Below are 27,279 nucleotides of genomic sequence, written 5' to 3'. Positions count from 1 at the left end.
CAGACTCTCCACACCCTCCGCGCAATTTGCCATTCCACCAATCTTGGTGTCATCAGCAAATTTCGACACCATACACTCGGTTCCCTCCTCCAGATCATCTATATAAATGGTAATGAAAGTAACCACTCATGAAGGAAAAGAGTGAGGTTCTGCAGCCAAACTTTCAAGAGACAAGAGAAGAAATTAAACAGCAAGTCCTCAAAAGGTGATGATCTCAGGATTACTCAGCGTCACAAACCAGGGAGGGGTAGTAAAATAAGACATGTTAATGTGTGGCTGGAGAAAGAGTGATGGAGGGAGGGTTCAAAGCCCTGGAGCACAGAGACTATTCCAATACTTATACATAAGATGCATGGGTTACATTTCAACCAATTTCACTGCATCATGGTTAACTTATGCTGTGGACGAGGCAGAACAAATTAATTTGGCAGGAGGCAGCACACCGGGTTGAAGCGTTGGAGAAAAACAAAGTGGGAGGGACAAATAGCATAAGAATACAGAGTACTGTAGAATTGTAGAATAAAGAAACATAAAGGGGATTAGAAAGAGGAGGAAGGCAGGCCAAAATGGATATGGAATACATGTAATATATGCATGGAACATGGTCAATATGATTGGTGGACGGCTAGCACAAATTGCCACATGGGATTATGATGTAAAGTCCTGCTGTTCACAACGGTTTATTCACATTAAACCTCGCAAACGGAGAAATCGCCAACAACGAACACGTTTCTCAAAGAATCTTAATTAGATAATTCCAGCAAACTGTGATGCAGTGTGTGTGGGGGGCAGACGGGGGAGCCTCTGAGCAGCAGCATATCGATCAAAAATTCAAAATTGTTCGAGCTTCACTTCAGCTCCCAGAATAATAATCATTATCAAAACAATGCTGCGATTGCCACTTTATATTTTTAAAGAGCCTAGGCAAGAAGATGAGCTGCTGCCTCCAGGTCAGAAAGCTTCTACCCACTTGAATCAACAAACACTCAGCACCGGTCAAAAGCTTTTGGGAAAGAGAGGAGTAAAAACATCGATAAACAAAACATTGCTCAGGAATGCGGCGTACCAAATGCAGAGTGCAGGTAAGTGAAAACGAGAACAAGGAAGTCACGAAAGGCGGGACCTAATTATAGTGGCAATAACAGAAACCTGGCTCAAACAAGGGAAGGATTTGGGAATTTAATATTCCTAATTACAGTATAGTCCGGAAAAAGAGGAAGGAACGGCAGTATTGGAAAGAAATGATGTACTTGAAACTCCAAAGACAGAATCCATTTGTTTGAAATCAAGGGGGGCTAGCAAAGCTATTTTGGCGTTGAGTGAATCCTATTCGTCACCAAATAATTGGAAGAATATAGGAGAATAAATCTGGGGGGAAATCATAAAGTTACAAGAACTATAGATTAAAGTGGAAAATTCAATTATCTTAACTGAGGCTAACATGGGAGAGTTAGGTTAAAGGGGAGGAATTTCTGAAGAGAACTTTCTTGATCAGTATATTTGCAGCCTGACAAAAGGAAGCAGCAGTTTTGGAACTGCTTCCAGGTATTGAAGTAGGGCAAGTGGATCATGTTTCAGTTGTGAAGCATTTGGGTTATAGTGAGCACAATGTTAGGTTTGAGTGGTTATGGAAAATGGCAAAGAGCAATCAAATGTAAAATCAGTTGATTAAAGGAAGATTAATTTCAATGTTTAAAAATATTCTGGCCGGGATGGATTGGAATCAAATACTGACACATTAAATAACAATCGAGGGTTTGGGACCTAAGAGCAAGAGAGTACTCACTGGACACAGTGCCACACAGGCAAAAGGAAAAGAGCCCAAAGCTGGAGCTCCCTGGATGATATCGAGGTTGAAACAAAACAGAAAAAGGCTCACAATAAATGTCAGATCCATGATACAGGGAGAACCAGATAAATATAGAATATGTAGAGACTGAAAATGGAAAAACAGGGATAAAATGAGAATGGATTAAAAAATTTTATAAATGCAAAGTCCTCTGCCTCCAAGAGAATATCTCCACTTTGTTCCCTAATTGGCCCCATCCTTTGACTACTTTTTAACTATTTATATGTTTATAAAAGACTTATTTTGTTACCTAAACCATTCTCAAATAATAAGAACAGAAAATGCTGGAAATGCTGGCATGAAGGTAGCAGCTCAGCTTCTTGCCTGGTCCCTTTAAAAAAACAAAGTGGCAATCGAGGTTCTTTTTGATAATGATCATTATTCTGGGAGCTGATATATAATCCACACAGAAAATGTTGGAGATATTCATCAGGTCTAGCAGCATCTGTGGAGCATTTAGTTTATTTAGTGTCGCAAGTAGGCTTATATTAAGACTGCAATGAAGTTAATGTGAAAATCCCCTAGTCACCACACTCCAGCGCCTGTTTGGATACACTGAGGGAAAATTGAGCATGGCCAATGCACCGAACCAGCATGTCTTTCGGACTGTGGGCAGATGGAATTTAATCCTGACAAATGCGAGGTGATGCATTTTGGAAGGAATAATGTAGAGAGGAGCTATGTGATTAAAGGTAGGCAAATTAGGAGTATAGAAACATAGAGGGACCTGGGAGTGCAGGTTCACAAATCCATGAAGGTTGTGACACAAGTGGAGAATGTTGTCAGGAAGGCTTATGGAATGCTAGCCTTTATAGGAAGAGGTATAGAGTTTAAAAGCTGCCGTCTAATGCTTCAGTTGTATAGAACGTTGGTTAGACCGCATTTGGAGTACTGCGTCCAGTTCTGGTCACCTTACTACCGGAAGGACGTGGAGGCTCTGGAAAGGGTGCAGAGGAGGTTTACCAGGATGTTGCCTGGCATGGAGGGGTTGGGTTACGAGGAAAGGTTGGAGAAACTGGGACTGTTCTCTTTGGAAAGACGGAGATTGAGGGGTGACATGATAGAGGTATATAAGATACTGAAGGGAATAGACAGGGTCAATAGTGAGAGACTGCTCCCTAGATTGGTTACGAATACAAGAGGACATGATTTAAGGGTGAGGGGGGAGTGATATAATTTGGATATGAGAGGAAGGTTCTTTACGCAGAGAGTAGTGGGGGTATGGAACGCACTACCGAGTGGGGTGGTGGAGGCGGGAACGTTGGACTCGTTTAAGGTTCAGTTAGATAGGCACATGAGTAAAACGAGGATGGAGGGTTATGGTAGGGGTTATTGAATAAGGGTTAGAACCTCGGGAGACACCGGAAAGGCAGGCTTGTGAATAACGTTTTTGTCTTTTCACTCCGCAGGTGAAGGTCCACCTCGTTGTCAAACGAGGGGCATGCACACGGTGGGTCGTGCGTGGGCTGCTCCTGGAGGTTCCGGGAGTGGCCTAGTACTTCGTGTCGGTGTGTGTGCTTGATCCTGGACCGGTAGACGGGCGCCGCAACAGCTCGGTGACTAGCACTGCTAGCTGTGCAGATACATGGATTTGGGCCTGTGTCTGTGGGAGTTTGTGCATTCTCCCTGTGGTTGCGTGGGTTTCCTCCGGGCGCTCCGGTTTCCTCCCACACCCCAAAGATGTGCTCTTAGGCTGATTGGTTTTACCAAATTGACACAATTCTCCCCTGAATCTGGCTAAGTCAGGGGTTCTAATTGTAGATACGCAGGGTAGAATAGGTGTAGGGTGATGCGGCGGCGCGGGCTTGTTGGGCCGAAGGGCCTGTTTCCCGTGCTGGGTTGTTCTTTGTTCTTCTTTGTTCTTTGAAACTGGAGCACCTGGAAGAGACCCATGCACACATGGGGAGAACGTGCAGATTCTGCACCCCAAGCCAGGAATTGAACCTGGCACTGTGAGGCAGCAGTGCTTACCATTTGCCACCCTCGAGAAAAGCAGAATTAACAGTGATAACTTCTTGCCAGAGATAACTCTGTTTTGCTCTCTCTTCAAATGCTGCAACACCTGCTAAGCATTTCCAGCATTTTCTGTTCTTACTATTTGAGAATGGTTTAGGTAACAAAATAAGTCTTTCATAAACAAATAAATAGTTATAAAGTAGTCAAAGGAAGGGTGGGGCAAATTAGGAAACAAAGCAGGGATATTCTCATTGGGACAGAGGACTTGGCTCAGATATAAAATGAGTACTTTAAAAGAACACAAGAAATAAGAACAGGAGCAGGCCATACAACCTTTAAACCTTTTCCATCATTCAGCAAAAATATAGCTGACCTTCCATCTCAGATCCACTTTCCCACCTACCCCCTCATAGCCTTGGCTTCCTTAGTGCCCAAAAATCTATTGGTCTCAGTCTTGAATATTCTGAACAATGAGTAACCACAGCCCTCTGGGGTGCAGTCTAAAGATTCACAATTCTTAGTGAAGTGATTTCTCCTCATCTCATTCTAAATGACTGACCCCTTATCTTGAGACTAGTTCTAAAATCTCATAGCAGGGAAATAGCCTGTCAACATCTATTCTGTCAAGCCCTTCAAAATCTTTTATGTTTCAAAGACAACATCTCTTGTTTTTCAAAAATCAAGAAAATATACATGCATTCTGCACTCTCTCCTCAAAGGCCAACCTTCTCACCCCAAAACTCAATCTATAGAACTTTCATTGATAATCCTTCGAAAGCAAGTAATCACTTCCTTAGGTGTAGAGATTAAAAGTGTATCCAAGTGTAGGAGAATCCCAAGGTTTTTATGCATATATTAGGAGCAAGAGGGTAGCAAGAGAAAGAGTAGAGCTAATCAAAGACAGTGGAGGGAAGTTATGTGTGGAGCCACAGGAAATGGGTGAAATGGTTAATGAGTACTTTATATCGGTATTCACCAAGGAGAAGGACATGACGGATGTTGAACAGTCTATAGTGTCAATATAATTGAAGGAGGAACTGTTGAGTATCCTAAATTGCATTAAGGTAGACAAGTACCCAGGGCTTGATGGGATCAATCTATTTATTACTGGGGGAGGCAAGGGAAGAAATAGCTGGGGCTTTAACAGATATCTTCATATTCTCTTTGACCACAGGTGAGATTCCAGAGGACTGGAGAATAGCCAATGTTGTTGCCTCATTTAAAAAAAGGAAGCAGGGATAATCCAGGAAACTATCAAGCAATAAGCCTGACATCAGTGGTGAGGAAACTTTTAGATAAGATAATGAGGGACAGGATATATGCACATTTGGAAGAAATGGACTAGTTTGTGACAGACAACATGGTTTTGTACAGGGACAGTTATTCCTCACCAACTTGATTTGAGTCTTTTTTTTGAAGAAGTGACAGATAATTGATGAGGGAAGGGATGTGGATGTAATTTATATGGATTTTAGTAGGGTGTTTCACAAGGTCCCACATGGCATTCTGGTACAAAGAACAATATAGCACAGGAACAGGCCCTTTGGCCCTCCAAGCCTGCACCAATCATGTGTTCCTAACTAGACTATCTGATTGTATCCCTTTCTTCCCAGTCTGTTCATGTGGCTATCTAGATAAGTCTTAAATGATCCTAGCATGTCTGCCTCAAGCATCTTGCTTGATGGTGCATTCCAGGCTCCCACCACCCTCTGTGTAAAATATGTTCCCGGCATATCTGTATTGAACTTTGCCCCCCACCCCCACCTTACCTTGAACTTGTGACTCCTTGTGGTTGTCATTTCTGACCTGGGAAAGGGCTTCCAACTGTTCACCCTATCTATGCCCTTCATAATTTTATAAACTTCTATTACGTCGCCCCTCAACCTCCGTCTTTCCAGGGAGAACAATCCTAATTTAGTCAATCTCACCTCATAGCTAAGACCCTCCATGCCAGGCAACATCCTGGTAAACCTTTTCTGCACTCTCTCCAAAGCCTCCACGTCCTTCTGGTAGCGTGGCGACCAGAACTAGATGCAATACTCCAAATGTGGCCTAACCAATGTTCTATATAACTGCAACATCATATGCCAACTTTTATATTCCAAGCCCTGTCCAATAAAGGCAAGCATACCATATGCCTTCTTCACCACTTTTTTCACCTGTGTTGCCACCTTTAAGGACCTGTGGACTTGCACACCCAGATCCCTCTGGGTGGTTATACTCCTGATGGTTCTGCCATTTATTGTATAGCTCCCCCCGCATTAGATCTGCCAAAATGCACCACTTCGCATTTATCTGGATTAAATTCCATCTGCCATTTTTCTGTCCAATTTTCCAGTCTATCTATATCCTGCTGTATTCTCTGACAATGTTCATCACTATCCGCAACTCCAGCAATCTTTGTGTCTCTGTAAACTTACTAATCAGACCAATTACATCTTCTTCCAAATCATTTATATATATCATAAACAGCAGAGGTCCCAGTACACAGCACTGCGGAACACCACTAGGCACAGGCCTCCAATCATAAAAAGATTCCTCTAGTGCTACCCTCTGTCTTCTAAGGCATCATGATCAGCACAGTTTTGGAGGGCTGAATGGCTTGTTCCTATGCTGTATTTTTTTTTGTTCTTTAGTACTCTAGACATGGTTTCACCAAATAAACAACAAGACTTTCTTATTCATATACACTAATCCCCTTGCAATAAAGGTTAATATACCATTTGTCTTCCTAATTGCTTGCTGTACATTAACTTCCTGTGAATCCAGATCCCTCTGCAAATAAGTTTTAGTTCTATTCTTCCTAGAAAAGTGGATAATTTCAGATTTCCTTGTAACCTACTTCATCTGCAAACTTCTAATCCACTCAGCTCACTTGTACATATTCCTTTATATAATTCTCAGCTCATTTTTCCACACATTTGTATTTTTTACATGTTTAGGAAGGATGCAGGTTTCTTTGAGATCTGATCACATGATTTGATGGTGAAGTCATTAGGGTGTGTACTTAGGCTGCTATTTTACTTGCAAATTTGCATTTGATGCAGTGCAGCGAGCAGCTCTTCAATAAAATCTGTTGTATTGTTTGAATCTACATGTGCAAGCTATGTTCTTTTCTTTGTCAAAACCCACAACCCCTAACAAAGTTAGGTCATTACAGGAAGGAAATTGGCAATGAGGATGAGATTTTGTTTCATTGAAAAAAGATTCTAAGTAGCAGGGGAAAAAAATGTGGGTCCTCACACTGGGGAGAAGCAACAAAAGGATTAAAGATTAAACTGCCAGTGCCAGGAAGAAATAAGAAAAAAGCTCTCTGTGTTGTTTTTAAAAGGAGTGTTTTTCCAATCAGAGAAGGGAGAGATTCCAGGCAGTATCTGGAATATCTGAAAAGAGTGTATGCTTTGCGGTATAGCTGGGGCTACTTAAAAAATGCATCAAGTCAACGATCTCTGGATTAAAAAAGGGAATGCTGAGATGACAGTATTAAAAAATATATAGTGAGAAGTCTTGAGTTGCTGATGCCTGCAAAAGAAATGGTGGATCAGTTAGAATCCATGGGTCCTTTCAATTGAGAAAATGAATCTTGGAGTTCCTGTGTCAAGCGTTTTCAGTGCTTTGTACAAGTGAATAAACAAATTTTTCTCAGTACAATAGGATGTAAACTTGTAATTTGCTGTAAAGCTTAGTTTGACCACAAAGCCAGGAAGCAAAACTTACAATGACTTGACAAAGATCCTTGAAGAGCATTACTTTACAAAGCCATTGAACATTGCAGAACGGTTCAGGTTCCACCAAAGGAATCAAATGGAAGGCAAAAACATTGCTCAGTTTGTGGCAACCTTAAAAAGGCTCGCATAGCATTGTGAGTTTGGCGAGTCACAGCAGTTTCTCTTTGCAATCATCTGGTTTGTGGTCTCCAAAATGAGGCTCTCCAAAGAAGATTACTTCTACAACATGCTTTGACTTCAAAGACAGCCATAAAAATTGCAGTGTAGATGCAACAGGCTGTTAAAGAGGCTTCACAATTTGATGCAGGAAGATCCAAAGACTGGGAACTGCCGATAAGTCAAAACAGCAAAACTCATGTCACAGATGTGCCAAAATGGGTCAGTCGAGTGAATGCTGGGTAATTTTCTCAGGATCAAAATAGGCAGTTATGCAACCTGCTGACAACAGTCATTTGATCTGGTGTACAAAATATTTCTGTGTTGTGATCCACAATCACTCAGTGGTCTCTTTTGTTAGATTACATAGAAGGGCAGGTAGTGAGGAGGATATTGAGGACAGGAATGAAGCATCTAGCAGACTTTGCATTTCCAGTTTGTAGGATCCGCAGCATTTGCAATGATTTCAATTTCCTGTGATAGTCCTTCACCTCTAAATACATGATGAAAGAATTGAATTCTGCTTTCACTGATCAAGCATCTTAAACATAAATGAGGTTATATTCTCATTGTAGGCATGCATGTAGGCTGGTCTCAAGTTTACTTATAGTGCAATGATAAAGAGGAGAATGCCATCACTGATGTTCAGCGTGCAAGTCCTTAAAATGCAGACTGAATCATATGCTGAAATACTTCAACTGCTGAGTTGGTTCCAAAGTTGAGCTTCTTGTATCAAAAAAGTCCAGTGTGAATGATGAATACTGTAAGATACCTTGATCCATCTGCAAGTCAGATATCAATGAATATCAGTGTCAAGTGCCATCCTTGTTGAATGGCTTAGTTTGGTGACTGCATATCAGTGCAGATTCTAATCTGGTTCTGACTCTTTGCTTTCTTGACGATGTATTTGTGAGGATCAAAGGGTCAGCCCCAAATTTCTCAAAAATGTGAAGGTGAGGTAGGCACTGAAGTTCTTTCTCTGTTTGTTTTCTGACATGAAAACAAACATTTGCTGATGCCAGCAAACTGAAGAAAACTGTTGGCACACATAGGAATTCCATATGTGACTGCAATATTCTGCAGATCCGTTGCTGTGTGGAAACTGTGTCAAATTTGCCATGTATTAAAATGTAATTGAATGAGACTGGCGTTTATAGAATCCTAAAGTGTAGAAAGAGGCCGTTCAGCCCATCAAGTCTGCACCAACCATAATCCTATCCATGCCCTATCCCTATTACCCCATGCATTTGCCGTAACTAGTCCACCTGACACTAAGGGGCAATTTAGCATGGCCAATCCACCTAACCTGCACATCTCTGGTCTGTGGGAGGAAACCAGAGCACCGGGAGGAAACCTACACAGACATGGGGAGAATATGCAAACTCCACACAGATAGTGACTCAAACTGGGAATCGAACCCAAGCCCTTGGCACTGTGAGGCTATAGTGCTAACCACTGTGCCACCATGTCGCCCTAAAAAATCCTAAGAACTTTTGAGTAGTTTGCCATTGTTGTAAGGGAATTTTTTCATTTTCCCTGATAACTTCCAATCTTTAGAATTCTATCTCTCTATTAATCAAGTCAAGGATTCCATATACTTTTTTAACAGTCTTCCTCACTTGTCCCATCACCTTCAAATATTTATGCATACCCACCCAGGTCCTTCTGTTTCTACATTTGGAGTTGCAAGACCCAAAACTCAAGGATATTTCTATGAAAGAGAGATGTTTGAGCAGCATCGTGCCTATGCAAAGCTTTGGTGATTGAATTTCAAGATGTGAGCAGTACTCTTGCAGTCTTTTTGAGAAAAAGACTGCAAGAGTACTGCCAGTTGGCTCACATCTTTTCTCAAGGGTATAACAGTCCTTCATGGCAATGTCAGACTTGTCATCTTTGCAACCCAAAATGATATATGACTGTTTTGTTGGATTAACCAACATATCAGCAGCTAATAGAGTAACAGAATAGAGCCACAGTTTCAAAACCATGCAGTCACTGTATCTCATTGATATCAGCATCTATGTAGGATTGCATTGGATACATGGCACAGAAACAAGCCATTCAGCCCAAGAAGCCCAGATCAAATGACTGTTGTCAGCAGATTGCACACGTATCTATTTTAATCATCAGAAAACTATTCAGCTAATTGTGAACGAAAGCCTGGTTAGCTTAGGTGCAGTTCTCTTAAAGGTAAACCATCAATCACTTAATGGCAAGCAGATTGCTAATGTCCAAAAGGCAACATTTTTGTTAATGTTCCATACAAGCTTCCTCCCATTCTTTTCTCATCCGAATCTAAAATTATAACACTCCATACCTTTCTCCCTCATATGCTTGTCTACCTTCTCCTTCTTTGTATCTAAATCAAGGGAAATCCCACTATAAACTTTCCTTCAGTTCAAAAAACAACTTTTCACCCTACTTTCCTTTTCCTGTCACTCAACCAATTTTGTATCCACATTGCTACTGTCCCTTTTATTCCATCAGCTCTAATTTTGCTCATAGGTCTGTCACGCAGCACTTTTATCAAGTGTCTTTTGGAAGTCAACATACACCACATCAATAGCATTATCCTCATTAACCCTCTGTTACCTCTTCAAATAAAAAACACAAGTTAGTTAAACACAACATGCCCTTAACAACTGCATGTTGGCCTTGCTTAATTAACCTACATTTGCCCAAATTTCTATTAATTTTTACCAGAATTACTGTTTCTAAAGGGTTCTTTATCACTGAGATTGAATGGGCAAAATCTTGGCAGATGGAATATAAGGTAGGAAAATATGAAGTTATGCACTTTGGTAGGAAGAATAAAGGAACTTAATATTATTTAAATTGAGAAAGACTGAAAAAAATTGCAGCACAGAGGTACTTGAGGGTTCTTGTTCGTAAATCAAAAAAACTGGCATGAGAGTTCAGCAGGTATTACGGAAGGCAAATGGAATGTTGCCCTTCATTTCAAAGTGAATGGAGTATGAAAATATGGAAGTCTTGATAAAAGTATACAAGGCAATAGACCAAACTTGGAATACTGTGAACAATTTTGGTCCCTTTATCTAAGGAAGGATAGTACCAGCATTGGAGGCAGTCCAAAGAAGGTCCTGGGTATGGAGGGATTTTCTTACGACAAGAGGTTTTTTTTTTAAAACAGGATGTGAGTGTCACTGGCTGGGTCAGCATATATTGTTCATCCCTAACCACACTCCATTACAGAAGACATTTGAGAGTTACCTACATTGCTGTGGGTCTGAAGTCACATGTAAGCCAAACCAAGTAAGGACAGCATATATCCTTCCCTAAAGGATATTAGTGAACCAGATGAGTAAGTTGAACCTGTATTCATTTGCGTTTAGAAGAACGAGAGGTGACATTGAGACAATATAGGACTCTCAGGGGGCTTGACAGGGTGGATGATTAGGGGTTTCTGCTTGTGGGAGAGTCCCGGACCAGAAAGCATAATCTCAGAATAAGGCATCATCCATTTAAGAGAGAGATGAGGAGGAATTTCTTCTCTCAGAAGAAATTATGTGAATTCTTTACTGCAGAGGGCTATACAGACTGGGTTGTTAAGTACGTTCAAGGATGAGATAGACAGATTTTTAATCAGTAAGGGAATCATGGGTTATGAGATAAGACAGGAAACTGGAGCTGAGAATTATCATATCACAAAAATTGATGGCATAGTGGTCAGTGAAGAAGGTTATCTCAGATTGCAACGGGATCTTGATCAATTGGGCCAGTGGGCTGATGAATGGCAGTTGGAGTTTAATTTAAATAAATGCAAGGTGATGCATTTTGGCAGACTGAACTAGGGCAGGAATTACTCAGTTAATGGTAGGGCATTCGGGAGAGTTACAGAACAAAGAGATCGAGGAGTACAGGTCCATAGCTTCTTGAAAGGGGAGTCACAGGCGGACAGAGTGGTGAAGAAGGCATTCAGCATTCTTGGTTTTACTGGTCAGAACATTGAATACAGGAGTTGGGACATCTTGTTGAAGTTGTACAAAACATTGGTAAGGCCACACTTGGAATACTGTGTACAGTTGTGGTCACCCTATTATAGGAAGGATATTATTAAACTAGAAAGAGTGCAGAGAAGATTTATTAGGATGCAACTGGGAGTCAATAACTTTGAGTTATAAGGAGGCTAGATAAACTGGGACTTTTTCCTCTGGATCATTGAAGGCTGAGGAGTGATCTTACAGACGTCTACAAAATAATGAGGGGCACAGATCAGCTATATAGTCAATATCTTTTCCCAAAGGTAGGGGAGTCTAAAACTAGAGGACATAGGTTTAAGGTGAGAGGGGAGAGATACAAAAGGATCCAGAGAGGCAATTTTTTTGCACAGAGGGTGGTGAGTGTCTGGAACAAGCTGTCAGAGGTAGTAGTAGAGGCGGGTACAATTTTGTTTTAAAAAGCGTTTAGACAGTTACATGGGTAAGCTGAGTATAAAGGGATATGGATGAAATTCAGGCAATTGGGACTATCTTAGGGGTTAAAAAAAGGGCAGCATGGACAAGTTGGGCTGAAGGGCCTGTTTATATGCTGTAAACCTCTATGACTCTATATCAGATCAGTCATGATTTTATTGAACGGTGGAATAGACTCAATGGGTCGAATGGCCTACTTCTGCTTCTATGTCTTATGGTTTATTAAACTGACTGGCCATTAGTTGCTAGACTGACATTTACACCCTCATTGAACAAGGGTGCAACATTTGCAATTCTCCAGTCTTCTGGCACCACCCGGAGTCAAAGGACGATTAGAAAAGTATGACCAGTGCCTTCACAATTTCCATTCTCATTTCTCTCAATATACTTGGATGCATCTGGTCCTGGTTCCTTATCAACTTTAAGTACTAACCAATTCCTCTTCCTTATTAATTTTAAATCCTTTTTTTGTCCAAATTACCTCCTCTATAACCATGGCCTGGATAGCATCTTCTTCCTTGGTAAAGACAGCTGCAAAGTGTGCACTTAGTATATTAGCTATGCCTTCTGGCTCCAGGTGCAAGTCCCTCTTTAGGTTCCTAATTGGCATTCTTCATCATTTTACCATCTTCTTAATATTTATGTGCCTATAGGAGACTTTGGGATTCCCTTTTATCCTGGCTGCCAGCCACTTTTCATTCTTCTTCCCTGCTCCTCTTAATTTGCTTTTTCACCTCCCCTCTGAACATTCTATATTAACCCTGGCTTTCAACTGTATTTTCAACTTGACATCACAAACACACATTTTTTTCTTTGTTTTAATTTCTATCTCTTTTGTCATCCAGGGAGCTCTGGCTACGTTTTCCCTACCTTTCCCTATCAAGGGAATACATCTTGATTCTACCCAAACTGTCTCTTCTTAGAAGGTAGCCCATTTTTCATCTATTGTTTTTCCTGCCATCCTTTATTTGATCCAGGTTCATTCTTAGCCCAAAGAAATTGGCTGCCCCTGTTCATTATTCTTACTGTGGCTTGTTCTTTGTCCGTTTCTATAGTCAGCCTAGACCCTCTGATACAATGATCACTGTTCCCTAAGTGTTATCCTCCTGACATTTGATCCAATTGGCCTATCTCCCAAGAACAAGGTCCAACAATCCTTTGTTTCTTGTTGGACTGGAAACAAATTGCCGTGCAAAATCTTCCTGAACACATTCTAGGAATTCTTTCCCTTCTCTACCCTTTACACTCCTGCTATTCCAGTTCATACTTGGATAATTAGGGGCGGCACAGTGGTTGGACTGCTGTGTTACAGTGCCAGAGACCTAGGTTCAATTCCTGGCTTGGGTCACTGTCTGTGTGGAGTCTGCATGGGTTTCCTCCGGGTGTTCTAATTTTCTCCCACAGTCCAAAAGACATGCTGGTTAGGTGCATTCACCATGCTAAATTCTCCCTCAGGGTACCTGAACAGGTACCGGAGTGTGGCAACTAGGGGGTTTTCACAGTAACTTAATTGCAGTGTTAATGTGACCCTACTTGTGAACTAATAAATAAACTTTAAAAACTTAAAAGTCTCCCATTAAGACTACTCTATAATTTCCTTGCAGATTTGTTCCTGTACATCCTTCCTTTAAGTTGGTGGCCTATGGGCCATACCAGGTAATATAACTGCACCTTTTTAACTCTTTGGCTCCAGCCAAATAGATTCTCTCATTGACCCCGCTGGGACATTCTCTATCTCCAGCAGTGTATTGCTCTCCTTAATCAATACCACCAACCCTCTTCCTTTTCTGGCTTTCTTTCCTGAATACCTTATATCCAGGAATATTTAACACTCTGTCCTGCCCTTCTTTGAGCCAGGTCTCTGTTATAACCACAACATCATATTTTCACACAAACAAAAAATACTGGAAAATCTCAGCAGATCTGACGGCATCTGTTGAGAGAGAATAGAGCTAATGTTTCAAAGTTGGATGACCCTGCATCAGAGCTAACAGCTGAGAAAATCAGCAGAGATTTATATTATGGGTGGGTGGCAGGGGGGAGAGATAACGTGCAGGCTCCACACAGACAATGACCCAAGCCAGGAATCGAACCTGGATCTCTAGCGCTGTAACGCAACAGTGCTAACCATTGTGCCACCCCTAATTATCCAAGTATGAACTGGAATAGCAGGAGTGTAAAGGGTAGAGAAGGGAAAGAATTCCTAGAATGTGTTCAGGAGGATTTTGCATGGCAATTTGTTTCCAGTCCAACAAGAAACAAAGGATCATTGGATCTTGTTCTTGGGAGGTAGGCCAAGTGGATCAAATGTCAGGAGGATAACACTTAGGGAACAGCGATCATTGTATCATAGGGTCTAGGCTGACTATGGAAATGGACAAAGAACAATTTAAGAATAATGAACAGGGGCAGCCAATTTCATTGGGCTAAGAATGAACCTGGATCAAATAAAGGATGGCAGGAAAAACAATAGATGAAAAATGGGCTACCTCCTAAAAAGAGATAGTTTGGGTAGAATCAAAATATATTCCCTTTATAGGGGAAGGTAGGGAAAATGTAGCCACAGCTCCCTGGATGACCATGTTCTTGGAAGGTAGGCCAAATGGATCAAATGTCAGGAGGATAACATTTAGGAAACAGCGATCATTGTATCATAGGGTCTGCAGAGATTTATATTATGGGTAGCGGGGGGGGGTGTAATTGGACAAAGAGAATGTAAATGTGGATGAGTAATTAATTAATGTGTGCATTAAGTGATTTGCTTTGAATCATATTTTCACAATGCAATCTGCACCATAGCTCACCAATATTATTTACCACACTCCATGCATTCACATACATGCATGCACGCACAGTAACTATGATTTAGACTTTATTTCTTACTCCCTTGCTCGATCTCCACTTATTAACTATCTATTCCTTATTTTAGTGCTATCTCTCCTGGTATTATGTGCATCTTGGTATTCCCCTCTGACATTATTTTCTGGTTCCCAAACTCCTGCCAAATTAGCTTATAGATTAACCCTCCCTAATAGCACCAGCATTTATATTTAGATAAAACTACTAGGAACAGGAGTAGGCAATTCAGCCACTCAAACTTGTTTTGCCATTCAATACGATCGTGGTTGATCTCACCTCGCCTCATCCCCACCTTCCCGCCTGCCCCCTATAATCCTTCAACGTGTTATTAATTAAAAACCTATCTCCTTAAATTTGCTCAAAGAACTTAGTCCCAGCTCTACATAGTTGCAACCTGTCCAGCCTGTTTATTGTCATTGCAATTTGTCACTCATAAATGCTAAGACTGCTACGTGTCCAACATATAAACCAAGCCATGATCATCTGACCCTTGAAGCTTGGACAACTCTGTCCTATCTGTGCTGATATTTTTTCTTTGATGTTTTGTCCAACTTGAGTTTAGTGGGTCTGGTGATTTGGAAATAACTCTTTACACAGCTGTTGCCTGATTGATAAATAAATTTGAAGTCAGAACACCAATATATACTAGTATCAGCAATTTGAGATCATCAACTTGAAATATATGAAATTAATTACGGGAAATAAAATCTTTAACCTTGTATGTACATCCTTCCCCTGCCTCACAATCACAAAGAGAGATTGAGAAGTTTACAAGAATGAGAGATCTAAGGTGCTAAAAGGAGATTGATGGGGGCGGGGGGGGGGTCATAGAGGCAACGTTTCCCCTTGTTGGACTTTCTAGAATGAGGGTTTTAGACTATGGGGTGGCATGACGGATTTAAAAGTGAGGAGGAATTACTTAAGTCAAAGGGTCACGAATCAATGGAATTCAGAGTGCAGTGGACACTGGAACGCTGAGCAAATTTAAGGAGATATGTATGTCAGGAGGGCCAGAATGACTCAGAGGGAAGGAAGGGGGCTGGCAATGAGATAGTGGTGGGAGATGGGAGGGTCAAAGGAATTGATAGGCGGTTCTGTAGGCAAAAGCGTGACTCCAGGAAGGTAGTCTGCCTCCCTGGAGCAGGGGTACAGGACATATCAAAGAGGAGAGAGAGAATTTTGAAGGGTGAGGGGACCCAGGCTTAAGTAATTATACACATAGGAGAAAAGGACGTAGGAAGGCAGAGTAGGGGGGATGTACATAGGCAATTTAGGGAATTGGCGGCCAAGCTCAAGAGCAGGGCCTCCAGGGTGGCATTCTCTGGGCTACTGCCTAGTAACAGCAGGGCTAGGAATAATGAGATCATGCAGCTGAATGCATGGCTGAGGGATTGGTGCAAGGTAGAGGGCTTTATTTTTGTCGATCACTGGGAAGTATTTGTGGGAGAAGGGCACCTGTACAGGAGGGATGGGGAACATTTGAATGGGAGGGGGACAAATATCTTAGCTGGGAGGTTAGCTGGAGTGTTTCGGCAGGGTTTAAACTAATATGGAGGGGGGGGTGGGGATGAGACTGATAGCTCATTAAGCACTGGGATCGAAAGCGAGTTGGGTGACAGGGTAGGTTTGATTGAAAGGAAAATTATCCGGGGAAATGAGGATCCGAGTGGGCCTGGAGGGTTGGATTGCGTCTGTTTCAATGCGAGGAGTGTAACGGGTAAAACGGATGAGCTTAGGGCCTTGATGTTCGTGAGGAATTTACATGTGGTGGCAGTTACAGAGACGTGGATAAAGGAAGGGCAGGACTGGCAGCTGAATATTCCTGAGTATAAGTGTTTTAGGTGTGACAGAGGAGGGTTGAAGAGAGGTGGTGGGGTGGCGTTGTTAGTTAAGGAGCACATCACAGCAGTGCAGAGGGAAAATGGAGGAGTTAGGGCTTGAGTCGCTGTGGGTGGAGTTGAGGAATAGGAAGGGAGCGATTACTATGCTAGGGGTGTACTATAGGCCACCCAACAGCCCAAGGGCAGTGGAGGAATGTCTCTAAATGTAGAGACATTTTAGATAGGTGCAGAAAGAATAGGGTGGTTGTAGTGGGTGACTTTAATCTTCCTGGAGAGGATTGGAAGGTGCCTAGAGCTGGGGGTATGGATGGGGAGGAATTTGTAAAATGTGTGCTGGAAGGGTCCTTGGAGCAGTACATAACTAGTCCGACTAGGGTGGGGGCTATACTGGATTTAGTTTTGGGTAATGAGCCGGGGCAGGTGATTGAGGTTGCAGTAGGTGAACATGTGGCTAACAGTGACCACAAGTCTGTCTACTTTAGGGTAAAAATGGAAAAGGATGAGTGCCGTCCGAAGGGGAGGGTGCTGAACTGGGGGAAGGCGAGCTATAGCTGGATTAGGAAGGAGCTGAAGGACACTGATTGGGAGGGGTTGTTAGCGGGCAAGTCCACGGTTGGCAAGTGGGAGGCTTTCAAGGGCAAACTGATAATGTTGCAGGAAAGACATGTGCCGGTAAAGAGGAAGGATGGGAAAGGCAGGATCAGAGAGCCGTGGATTACAGGGGATATTGAGGACTTGGTCAGGAAGAAGAGCGGCATATGTTAGGTCTAAACAACTGGGAACGGAGAGAGCGCTGGAGGAATATAGAGAGAGCAGGAGGGAGCTTAAAAGGAGAGTTAGAAGGGCAAAAAGGGGGCATGAAATGGCTTTGGCTGATAGGATTAAGGAAAATCCAAAGACATTTTACTCTTATATTAGGAACAAGAGGGTGGTTAGAGGGAAAATAGGTCCTCTTAGGGACAAAGTAGAGGAACTATGCATCGAGTCTGAGGGAACGGGGGAGATCCTGAATGAACACTTTGCGTCGGTATTCACGAAGGAGAGGGGCTTGGTGTCTTGTAATGTCTTGGAGGGAGCTGTAGATCAGTTGAAGGAGATATCCATTACAAGGGATGAAGTGTTAGGGTTTTTAGGTAGCATAAAAACTGATAAAGCTCTGGGACCTGATGGCATTTATCCCAGGCTGCTTAGGGAGGTGAAAGGTGAAATTGCTGGGCCTCTGACGCAAATCTTTGTCTCTTCTTTGGACACAGGTGAGGTCCCAGAGGACTGGAGAATAGCTAATGTGGTACCGCTGTTTAAAAAGGGCAGCAGGGATAACCCTGGTAATTATAGGCCAGTGAGTTTGACATCGGTGGTAGGAAAATTGTTGGAGAAAATTGTTAGGGATAGGATGTATAAGTATTTGGAGCGTTGCGATCTGATTAGGGATACGCAACATGGCTTTGTTCAGGGGAGGTCTTGCCTTACGAATCTGGTAGAATTTTTTGAGGAGGTGACAAAAACGGTTGACGGTGGGTGAGCCGTTGATGTCATCTCTATGGATTTCAGTAAGGCGTTTGACAAAGTCCCTCACGGTAGGCTGGTGGAAAAGGTTAAGGCACATGGGATACAGGGACAGGTATCTAGATGGATTGCAAACTGGCTAGGCAACAGGAGACAGAGAGTAGTAGCGGAAGGGTCCTTTTCAAGCTGGAGGTCTGTCACCAGTGGTGTGCCACAGGGCTCAGTACTGGGACCTCTTCTCTTCGTAATATACATAAACGACTTGGAGGAGGGCGTACGTGGTGTGATCAGCAAATTTGCAGATGACACCAAGATGGCAGGATTGGCGGATAGTGAGGAAGATTGTCAGGTGACACAACGGGATATAGATAGGCTAGTATGCTGGGCAGCTAGATGGCAGATGGCATTTAATCCTGACAAATGCGAGGTGATGCATTTTGGAAGGAATAATGCAGGGAGGAGTTACATGATAAAAGGTAGACCAATTAAGAGTATAGAAATGCAGAGGGACCTGGGAGTTCAAGTGCACAAGTCTCTGAAGGTGGCAACCCAGGTGGAGAAGGTTGCGAAGAAAGCTTATGGAATGCTAGCCTTTATAGGAAGGGGTACAGCGTATAAGAGCTGGCGTCTAATGCTTCAGTTGTACAGAATGTTGGTTAGGCCGCATTTGGAGTACTGCGTCCAGTTCTGGTCACCTTACTACCGGAAGGACGTGGAGACCCTGGAGAGAGTGCAGAGGAGGTTTATGAGGATGCTGTCTGGTATGGAAGGACTGGGATATGAGGAAAGATTGGGTAAACTGGGGCTTTTCTCCTTAGAAAGACAGAGATTAAGGGGGGATCTGATAGAGGTGTATAAAATAATGAAAGGTATAGATAGAGTCAACAGTGGCAGGCTTTTTCCTAGATTGGAGACAAATTTCACAAGGGGTCACGAGCTAAGGGTGAAGGGGGAGAAGTATAATATGGATACTAGAGGGAGGTTTTTCACACAGAGGGTCGTGGGGGTATGGAATGCGCTACCAAGTAAGGTGGTTGAGGCAGGCATGCTGGACTTGTTTAAGGTTTACTTCGATAGGCACATGAGTGACACAGGGATGGAGGGTTATAGGCGACGGATTTAAAAAGGGTCAGAGCCTCGGGACAATACTGGAAATGTAATACTACATGTTAATGTTTTGTCTCTTTTAATCTGCAGGTGTGTCAGTCCACCTTGTCAAACGAGGGGCGTGCACACGGTGGGTTGTGCGTGGGCTGTTCTTGGATGTTTCGAGAGTGGCCTAGTACTTTGCGTCGTGGTGTGTGCTTAAACCTGGACAAGCAGATGGGCACCACAACAGCTCAGTGACTATCACTGCTAGCTGTGCAGATACATGGATTTGGGCCGGTGTCTGTGGGAGCTTGTGCATTCTCCCTGTGGTTGCGTGGGTTTCCTCCAAGTGCTCCGGTTTCCTCCCACACCCCAAAGATGTGCTTTTAGGCTGATTGGTGTACCAAATTGACCCTACACTATTCTCCCCTGAATCTGGTTACAATAGGGGTACCATTAGCATACACACGGGGCAAGGTAGGTGTAGGAAAATGCTTTGCTAAGATGGCAGCGCGGGCTCCTTGGGCCGAAGGGCCTGTTTCCCGTGCTGGGTTGTTCTTTGTTCTTCTTTATTCTTTGAGATAGACAGGTTTTTAATTAATAACAGGTTGAAGGATTATAGGGAACAGGCGGGAAGGTGGGGATGAGGCGAGATGAGATCAACCACGATCGTATTGAATGGCAAAACAAGTTTGAATTGCCTACTCCTGTTCCTAGTAGTTTTATCTAAATATAAATGTTATTTAAACTGACCTGTTGAAGTTTCTTTTAAGGAGTTAGCAGTGGAATATACAAGTAATTGGTTTGAAACAGCACTAATATATTTTGCATGAGATCCTTAACAACCATCAGAAAGAACAGATTTCAACCAACCAAACTGGCCTGAATTATAACAGGTTCTTCAATGGAGGAAATGCTGCTGAAGCAAATTTATTGGAAATTAAGCAATTTCTTACCGATTGTGATAACTTGTTTCCATTGGTTGCTTTTTGAGTCTGATCACCAGATAATTTTGTTCTAAAATCATGCACATGTCCTGAAATCAAATCATTATGTATAAATTAATAAGCATAATCAAAGTGCCACTTATATTAAAGCTTAATCAATTTCCATGAAATGCAACTCACATTTCTTTGTTCTTTTAAAAATACCAAGACATAATTAAACAAAACTAACAAAACCAAATAATCCACAATACTCATAATTAATAAAATATAAACAGTTTGCTATGTTGATTTCCATAAAATGCCAATAAATAAATTTAGAAAAAGACCAGATTTGCTTTCAAAAGGTCCACTTTAATGCAGTAATTTCAATTTCATAAAACTTGCAGAACTGTATAATACTAATCCAAATAATAATAATACTAGTCCCAATAATAAAGGGAGTAGGAGGCGTGAGTAAGGTTGGTGGCGTTCCGGCAAATAGGGTACAGGTGAAGGCTGGGATGAAGGCACTTTATCTGAATGCACGAAGCATTCGGAATAAAGTGAATGAGCTGGTGGCGCAGATCAGCACAAATGGATATGATCTGGTAGCCATTACAGAGACGTGGCTGCAAGGCGACAGGGACCGGGAGCTGAATGTACAGGGGTATCAAGTGTTTAGGAAGGATAGGCGGGAGGAAAAAGGGGGGAGCGTAGCTCTACTGATTAAGGATAGCATCAGGGTGGTAGTAAGGGACGATATAGGAGCCAAAGAGCAGAAAGTGGAATCGTTGTGGGTGGAGATTAGGAACAGCAAAGGGAGGAAGACGCTGGTGGGTGTCGTCTATAGGCCCCCAAATAATGATGTGGAGGTGGGGCGGGCTATTAACGCGCAAATAAATGCGGCGTGCAGGAATGGAACGGCGATAATTATGGGGGATTTCAATCTACATATTGATTGGTCGACCCATGTTGGACGCGGTGGGCTTGAGGAAGAGTTCTTGGAATGCTGCCTGGATAGTTTCCTTGAACAGTGTGTGTTGGAGCCGACGAGGGAGCGAGCTATCTTGGATCTGGTGTTATGTAATGAGGCAGGTAGAATTAGGGACCTTGTGGTGAAGGATCCTCTTGGGAAGAGTGATCATTGTATGGCGGAGTTTCTGATGCAGACGGAGGAGGAGAAAGTGGGTTCCCGGACCTGTGTCCTTTGTTTAAACAGAGGGGAGTACGATAGGATGAGAGAGGAATTGGCGAATGTTGATTGGGGGAGCGCATTGGAAGGTGGGTCTACTGAGGAACAGTGGAGGATCTTTAAGGAGATCTTTCTTGGTGCTCAGCAGAAATTTATTCCGATGGTTAAAAAGGATCGTAGGAGGAGAGATAATCAGCCGTGGATAACGAAGGAGGTAAAGGAAAGTGTTAAATTAAAAGCGATTGCGTTTAGAGTAGCTAAGAGTAATGGACGAGAAGAGGATTGGGAGAGGTTTAAATATCAACAAAGAATGACGAAGAAGTTGATAAAGAAGGGTAGGATAAACTATGAAGCTGGGCTAGCGCTTAATATAAAAAAGGATAGCAAGAGTTTTTATAAATATATAAAAAGGAAGAGGCTGGCTAGGGTGAACATTGGACCCTTAGAGGATGAGAAGGGGGACTTAGTGGTAGGGGATGGGGAAATGGCTGAGGCCTTGAATAACTTCGTTGTTTCGGTCTTCACGGAGGAGGACGTGAATAATTTTCCAGGTGTTAGCGATGGAAAGATGGTAGGAGTGGAGGGCCTGAATGACACTATTGTTACTAGAGATGCAGTGCTCGGCAGACTGGAAGGACTGATTGTAGACAAGTCCCCAGGACCGGATGGAATGCATCCAAGGGTTCTGAAAGAAATGGCGGAGGTGATAGTGGATGCCTTGGTGATTATTTTCCAAACGTCGCTGGATTCCGGGGAAGTGCCGGAAGATTGGAAAACGGCTAATGTTACGCCGTTGTTTAAGAAGGGTGGCAGGCAAAAGGCAGGGAATTATAGGCCGGTTAGTTTAACGTCTGTTGTAGGTAAAATGTTAGAATCCGTGATCAAGGAAAAAATAGCGAGGCATCTTGAGGAGAATTGTTTGGTAGAGCAGATGCAGCACGGTTTCGTTAAGGGAAAGTCGTGTCTGACGAATTTATTGGAGTTCTACAAGGATGTGTCTGGGGCGGTAGGTAGAGAGCTGGTGGATGTGGTGTTTCTTGATTTTCAGAAGGCGTTTGATAAGGTGCCGCACAAGAGGTTATTACAGAAGATTAGAGGGCATGGAGTTGGGGGTAGGGTGTTAGCGTGGATAGGGGATTGGCTGTCAAATAGGAGGCAGAAAGTGGGGGTCAATGGGTGCTATTCGGATTGGCGGTTGGTGACTAGTGGAGTGCCCCAGGGATCGGTGCTGGGGCTTCAGCTATTTACCATTTATATAGATGATCTGGAGGAGGGAACCGAGTGTATGGTGTCAAAATTTGCTGATGACACCAAAATTGGTGGAACGGCAAATTGTGCAGAGGGCGTGGTACGTCTGCAGAAGGATCTAGATAGGCCGGGCAAATGGGCCAGGAACTGGCAAATGGAATTTAATGTTGGCAAGTGTGAAGTTGTCCACTTTGGTAGGAAGAATGGTAGGAAGGACTATTACTTATGTGGCGAAAAACTGCAGCAGGTGACGGTGCAGAGGGACCTCGGGGTCCTTGTGCATGAGTCGCAAAAAACCAGCCTGCAGGTGCAGCAGGTGGTCAGGAAGGCAAATGGGATGCTGGCCTTCATAGCGAGGGGGATTGAATATAAAAGTAGGGAGGTCTTACTGCAACTGTACAGGGCACTGGTGAGGCCGCAGCTGGAGTACTGTGTGCAGTTTTGGTCGCCGCACTTATGCAAGGATATTTTGGCCTTGGAGGGAGTGCAGAGGAGGTTTACTAGGCTGATACCGGAGTTGAGGGGGTTGAACTATGAGGAGAGGCTGAATAAACTAGGCTTGTACTCGTTAGAGTTTAGAAGAATGAGGGGAGATCTCATTGAGATGTATAAGATGATGAATGGGGTGGATAGGATAGAGGTGGAGAGACTCTTCCCGCTCAGAAAGGACAGTAGGACTAGGGGGCACAGCCTCAAGATAAAGGGGGGGCGGTTTAGAACGGAGTTGAGGAGGAACTTCTTCACTCGAAGGGTGGTGAATCTCTGGAATTCTCTGCCCGTTGAAGTGGTGGAGGCTGCCTTGCTAAATATTTTTAAGACGCGGGTTGATGGGTTTTTGATAAGAGAGGGGATTAAGGGTTATGGGGAGAGGGCGGGAAAGTAGAACTGAGCCACGACAGATCAGCCATGATCTTATTGAATGGCGGGGCAGGCTTGAAGGTCTAGATGGCCTACTCCTGCTCCTATTTCTTATGTTCATTGTATTCCTAAAGAAATGCAACATAAACATTTTAAAATACATGGTGATAAAGAAACAGAAACGTGGAAATACTCAAGAGTATTTTCAATGATTTCTTCTTTTCAGATTTACAGCATCTGCAATACTTTGCTTACGCATTGCTGGGTTAAAAAATAGTTTTGGTGCAATTTTTAGGATTTGCAAACATGCCTTAAAAATAAATAAATAAAAGAAATAGCCTCACTTTGAATGATCTAAATAGGATTCTTGAGGTATTGAAACAAAATATCTACATAATTTTGTCACTTCAGTTGATTATCACTTAATTCATTTCAGCAATCAATAATATGGACAGTAATTCCAAATGACTTTGTGACAACATAGCGATGACTTAAATTTGCACTTCCATTGGAGATGAAATGCAACCATCTTCAGAGATGAAATTCCTGTTTTGAACAAAAAAAAGTAGTACAGCACAGGAACACGCCCTTTTGTGCTGATTATGATGCCCTGACTAAACTAAAAAAAACCTTCTGCCCTTACTTGGACCGTACCCCTCCATTTCCTCCCTATTTATGTATCCATCAAGATGTCTCTTAAATGTTGGTAATGTGCCTGCTTCCACCACTTCCTCTGGCAGCAAGTTCCAGGCATCCACAATGTGGAAAACCTCCTCTGCACACAACAAAGAACAAAGAAAATTACAGCATAAGGACAGGCCCTTTGGCCCTCCAACCCTGCACCAACCATGCTGCCCAACTTAACTAAAATCCCCTACTCTTCTGGGGACCATATCCCTCTATTTCCATCCTACTCATGTATTTGTCAAGACACCCTTTAAAAGTCCGCTTTCACTACCTCCCCCGGTAACGAGTTCCAGGCACCCACTACTCTCTGTGTAAAAAATCTGCCTCGTACAGCTCCTTTAAACCTGTGCCCCCTAGTAATTGACATCTCCCTTAAACTTCCCCCCTCTCACCTTGATCCTGTGCCCCCTTGTAACTGACACCTCCACCCTGGGAAAAAGCCTCTGACTGTCTCGGCCTCTCATAATTTTATCTCTGTCAGGTCTCCCCTCAACTTCCGTATTTCCATTGAAAACAATCCTAGTTTATTCAACCTTTCCTCATAGTCAGCACCCTTGAGACCAGGCCACATTCTGGTGAACCTTCTTCGCAGTCTCTCCAAACCTTCCACATCGTTCTGATAGTGCGGTGACTAGAACTACACACAATACTCCAAATGTCCTGGTTCTTACTTCAAAAGGTTAATTGACCCCAATCTCTAGCTACCAACTCCATCCCTCTCCAGGTAATTGTCTGAAGCTAAACAAAAGATGTTTAGGACCTCCTCAATGATCATCCTCAACATTGGTGCCCCATATGACCGTGGTCTCAGCCCCCTACTATATTCCTTATACACCTGTGACTGTGTGGCCAAATTCCTCTCCAATTCACTTTTTAGGTTTGCTGATGACACCACCATAGTGGGTTGGATCTCAAACAATGATGAGACAGAGTTCAGGAATGAGATAGAGCATCTGGTGAACTGGTGCAGCAACAATAATCTCTCCCTCAATGTCAACAAAACGAAGAAGATTGTCATCAACTTCAGGAAGCGTAAAGGAGAACATGCCCCTGTCTACATCAACAGGGATGAAGTAGAAAGGGTCGAGGGGTTCAAGTTTTTAGGTTTTCAGATCACCAACAACCTGTCCTGGTCTCCCCATGCACCACTATAGTTAAGAAAGCACACCAACGCCTCTACTTTCTCAGAAGACTAAGGAAATTTGGCATGTCAGCTACGACTCTCACCAACTTTTACAGATGCACCATAGAAAGCATCCTTTCTGGTTGTATCACAGCTTGGTATGGCTCCTGCTCTGCCCAAGACTACAAGGAATTATAAAAGGTCGTGAATGTAGCTTAATTCATCACACAAACCAGCCTCCCATCCATTGACTCCGTTTACACTTCCTACTGCCTCAGTAAAACAGCCAGCATAATTAAAGACACTATGCACCCCGGACATTCTCTCTTCCATCTTCTTCCGTCAAGGAAAAGATGCAAAAGTCTGAAGTCACGTACCAACCGACTCAAGAACAGCTTCTTCCCTGCTGTTGTCAGATTTTTGAATGGACTTACCTTGTATTAAGTCGATCTTTCTCTACACCCTACCAATGACTGTAACGCTACATTCAGCACACTTTTTTTTCACATTTCCTTCTCTAGAAATGGTACGTTTTGTCTGTGTAGAGTGCAAGAAACAATGCTTTTCACTGTACGTTAATACATGTGACAATAATAAATCAAATCAAAAAGATGGTTTACAACATTGATGTCATATGTGACCCCAGGATGAGCTTCCAGTTATATATCTGCACCATCACAAAGATCCCCTATTTCCACCTCCGTCTCCCATCTGCTGCTGAAGCCCTTATCATTGTTTTTGTTATCTCTAGACCTGAATATTCTAACATGCCAATCTTTTACATTCCACCCTCCATAAACCTGAAGTTATCAAAAACTCTCCTGTCCAGGCCCTTTCTCAACCAAGGTCTGTTCATCCATCATCTGTGCTTGCAATCCATGTTGGCTCTCAGTCAAGCAATGTTTCCATTTTAAAATTTCCCTTCTTGCTTTCAAATCCCTCTCTTGTACCTTTGATCTCCTCCAGCTCCACAACCTGACAGTACATCTGTGAAGCAAATTGTGATGTTGCATTAGAAACGCTGTATAAATAAAAGCTGTTGTTGCTTCCATGCCCTAAAAATCACCTTTGCCCTAGTCCCAGAATAAGTCATCTTATATACTTTCAATGGTGAAGGTGAGAAGAAAACAAGTTGCAATATAATTTTGTATGTTTATTACATAAAATATCAAGTATATAGAAACAAGCGATACAACCCATGCCAGTTTATTCTTGCACCTGTGCTTCACTCTAGTCTCCTCACCAAACTCCTTATACAATTCCAACAGAATACCGTAACCCTCATATACTTGTCTAGCCTCTTTTAAATGCATTAGTACTATTCTCTTCACACAATCCCTGCACTCCTCTGAGTAGGGAAGTTTATTCTAAATTCCCTATGTCGTCTTGAGTGTCTATTTTAACCACAATTGCTGTCTCTTGGGGAGTATGTATTTCTTTAGAATAAAAAGTTTAAAGAATTTTTACTGTCATATGTTGGTTTATATTAACACTGCAATGAGGTTACTGTGAAAAGCCCCTAGTGGCCACAGTCCAGCAGCTGTTCCTGTACACTGAGGGAGAATTTAGCACGGCCAATGAACCTAACCAACACGTCTTTTGGACTGTGGGAGGAAACCAGAGCACCTGGAGGAAACCCACGCAGAATAGGGGAAAACATGTAGACTTGGCACAGACAGTGACCCAAGCCAGGAATCAATCCTCCCTGGTGCAACATAAATATGTGGAAAAGTAGGCTTACATTAACACTGCAAAGACGTTACAGTGAAAATCCTTGACTCATCGCATTTTGGGCCTGTTTGGGTACACTAAGGGAGAATTTAACATG

At 42.7% G+C, this 27,279-nt stretch overlaps 1 protein-coding gene and 1 long non-coding RNA gene across 3 annotated transcripts in view; one reads left to right on the top strand and one right to left on the bottom strand.

The window, feature by feature from the left end:
• Window positions 1–27,279, bottom strand: part of kiaa0586 (KIAA0586 ortholog) — a 541,997-nt gene that overhangs the window by 513,730 nt on the left and 988 nt on the right. For both annotated transcript variants that reach the window (XM_080202790.1, XM_080202791.1), the window contains exon 2: window positions 20,374–20,453. In XM_080202790.1, the coding sequence (XP_080058916.1) occupies window positions 20,374–20,453 (80 nt within the window). The remainder of the gene's footprint in view (window positions 1–20,373; window positions 20,454–27,279) is intronic.
• LOC145352643 (uncharacterized) lies at window positions 831–26,860 on the top strand. The gene is made up of 3 exons (XR_013888563.1): window positions 831–1,082; window positions 4,980–5,084; window positions 25,206–26,860. It is a non-coding gene; the product is annotated as an uncharacterized LOC145352643 (long non-coding RNA).

Source organism: Carcharhinus amblyrhynchos, chromosome 14 (genome assembly GCF_965287045.1).
Source record: "Carcharhinus amblyrhynchos chromosome 14, sCarAmb.v2.hapA, whole genome shotgun sequence".
Taxonomy (NCBI): Eukaryota; Metazoa; Chordata; class Chondrichthyes; order Carcharhiniformes; family Carcharhinidae; genus Carcharhinus; species Carcharhinus amblyrhynchos.
The sequence above is the reverse complement of the archived record's forward strand: the minus strand, read 5'-3'. Positions and strand labels throughout refer to the sequence as shown.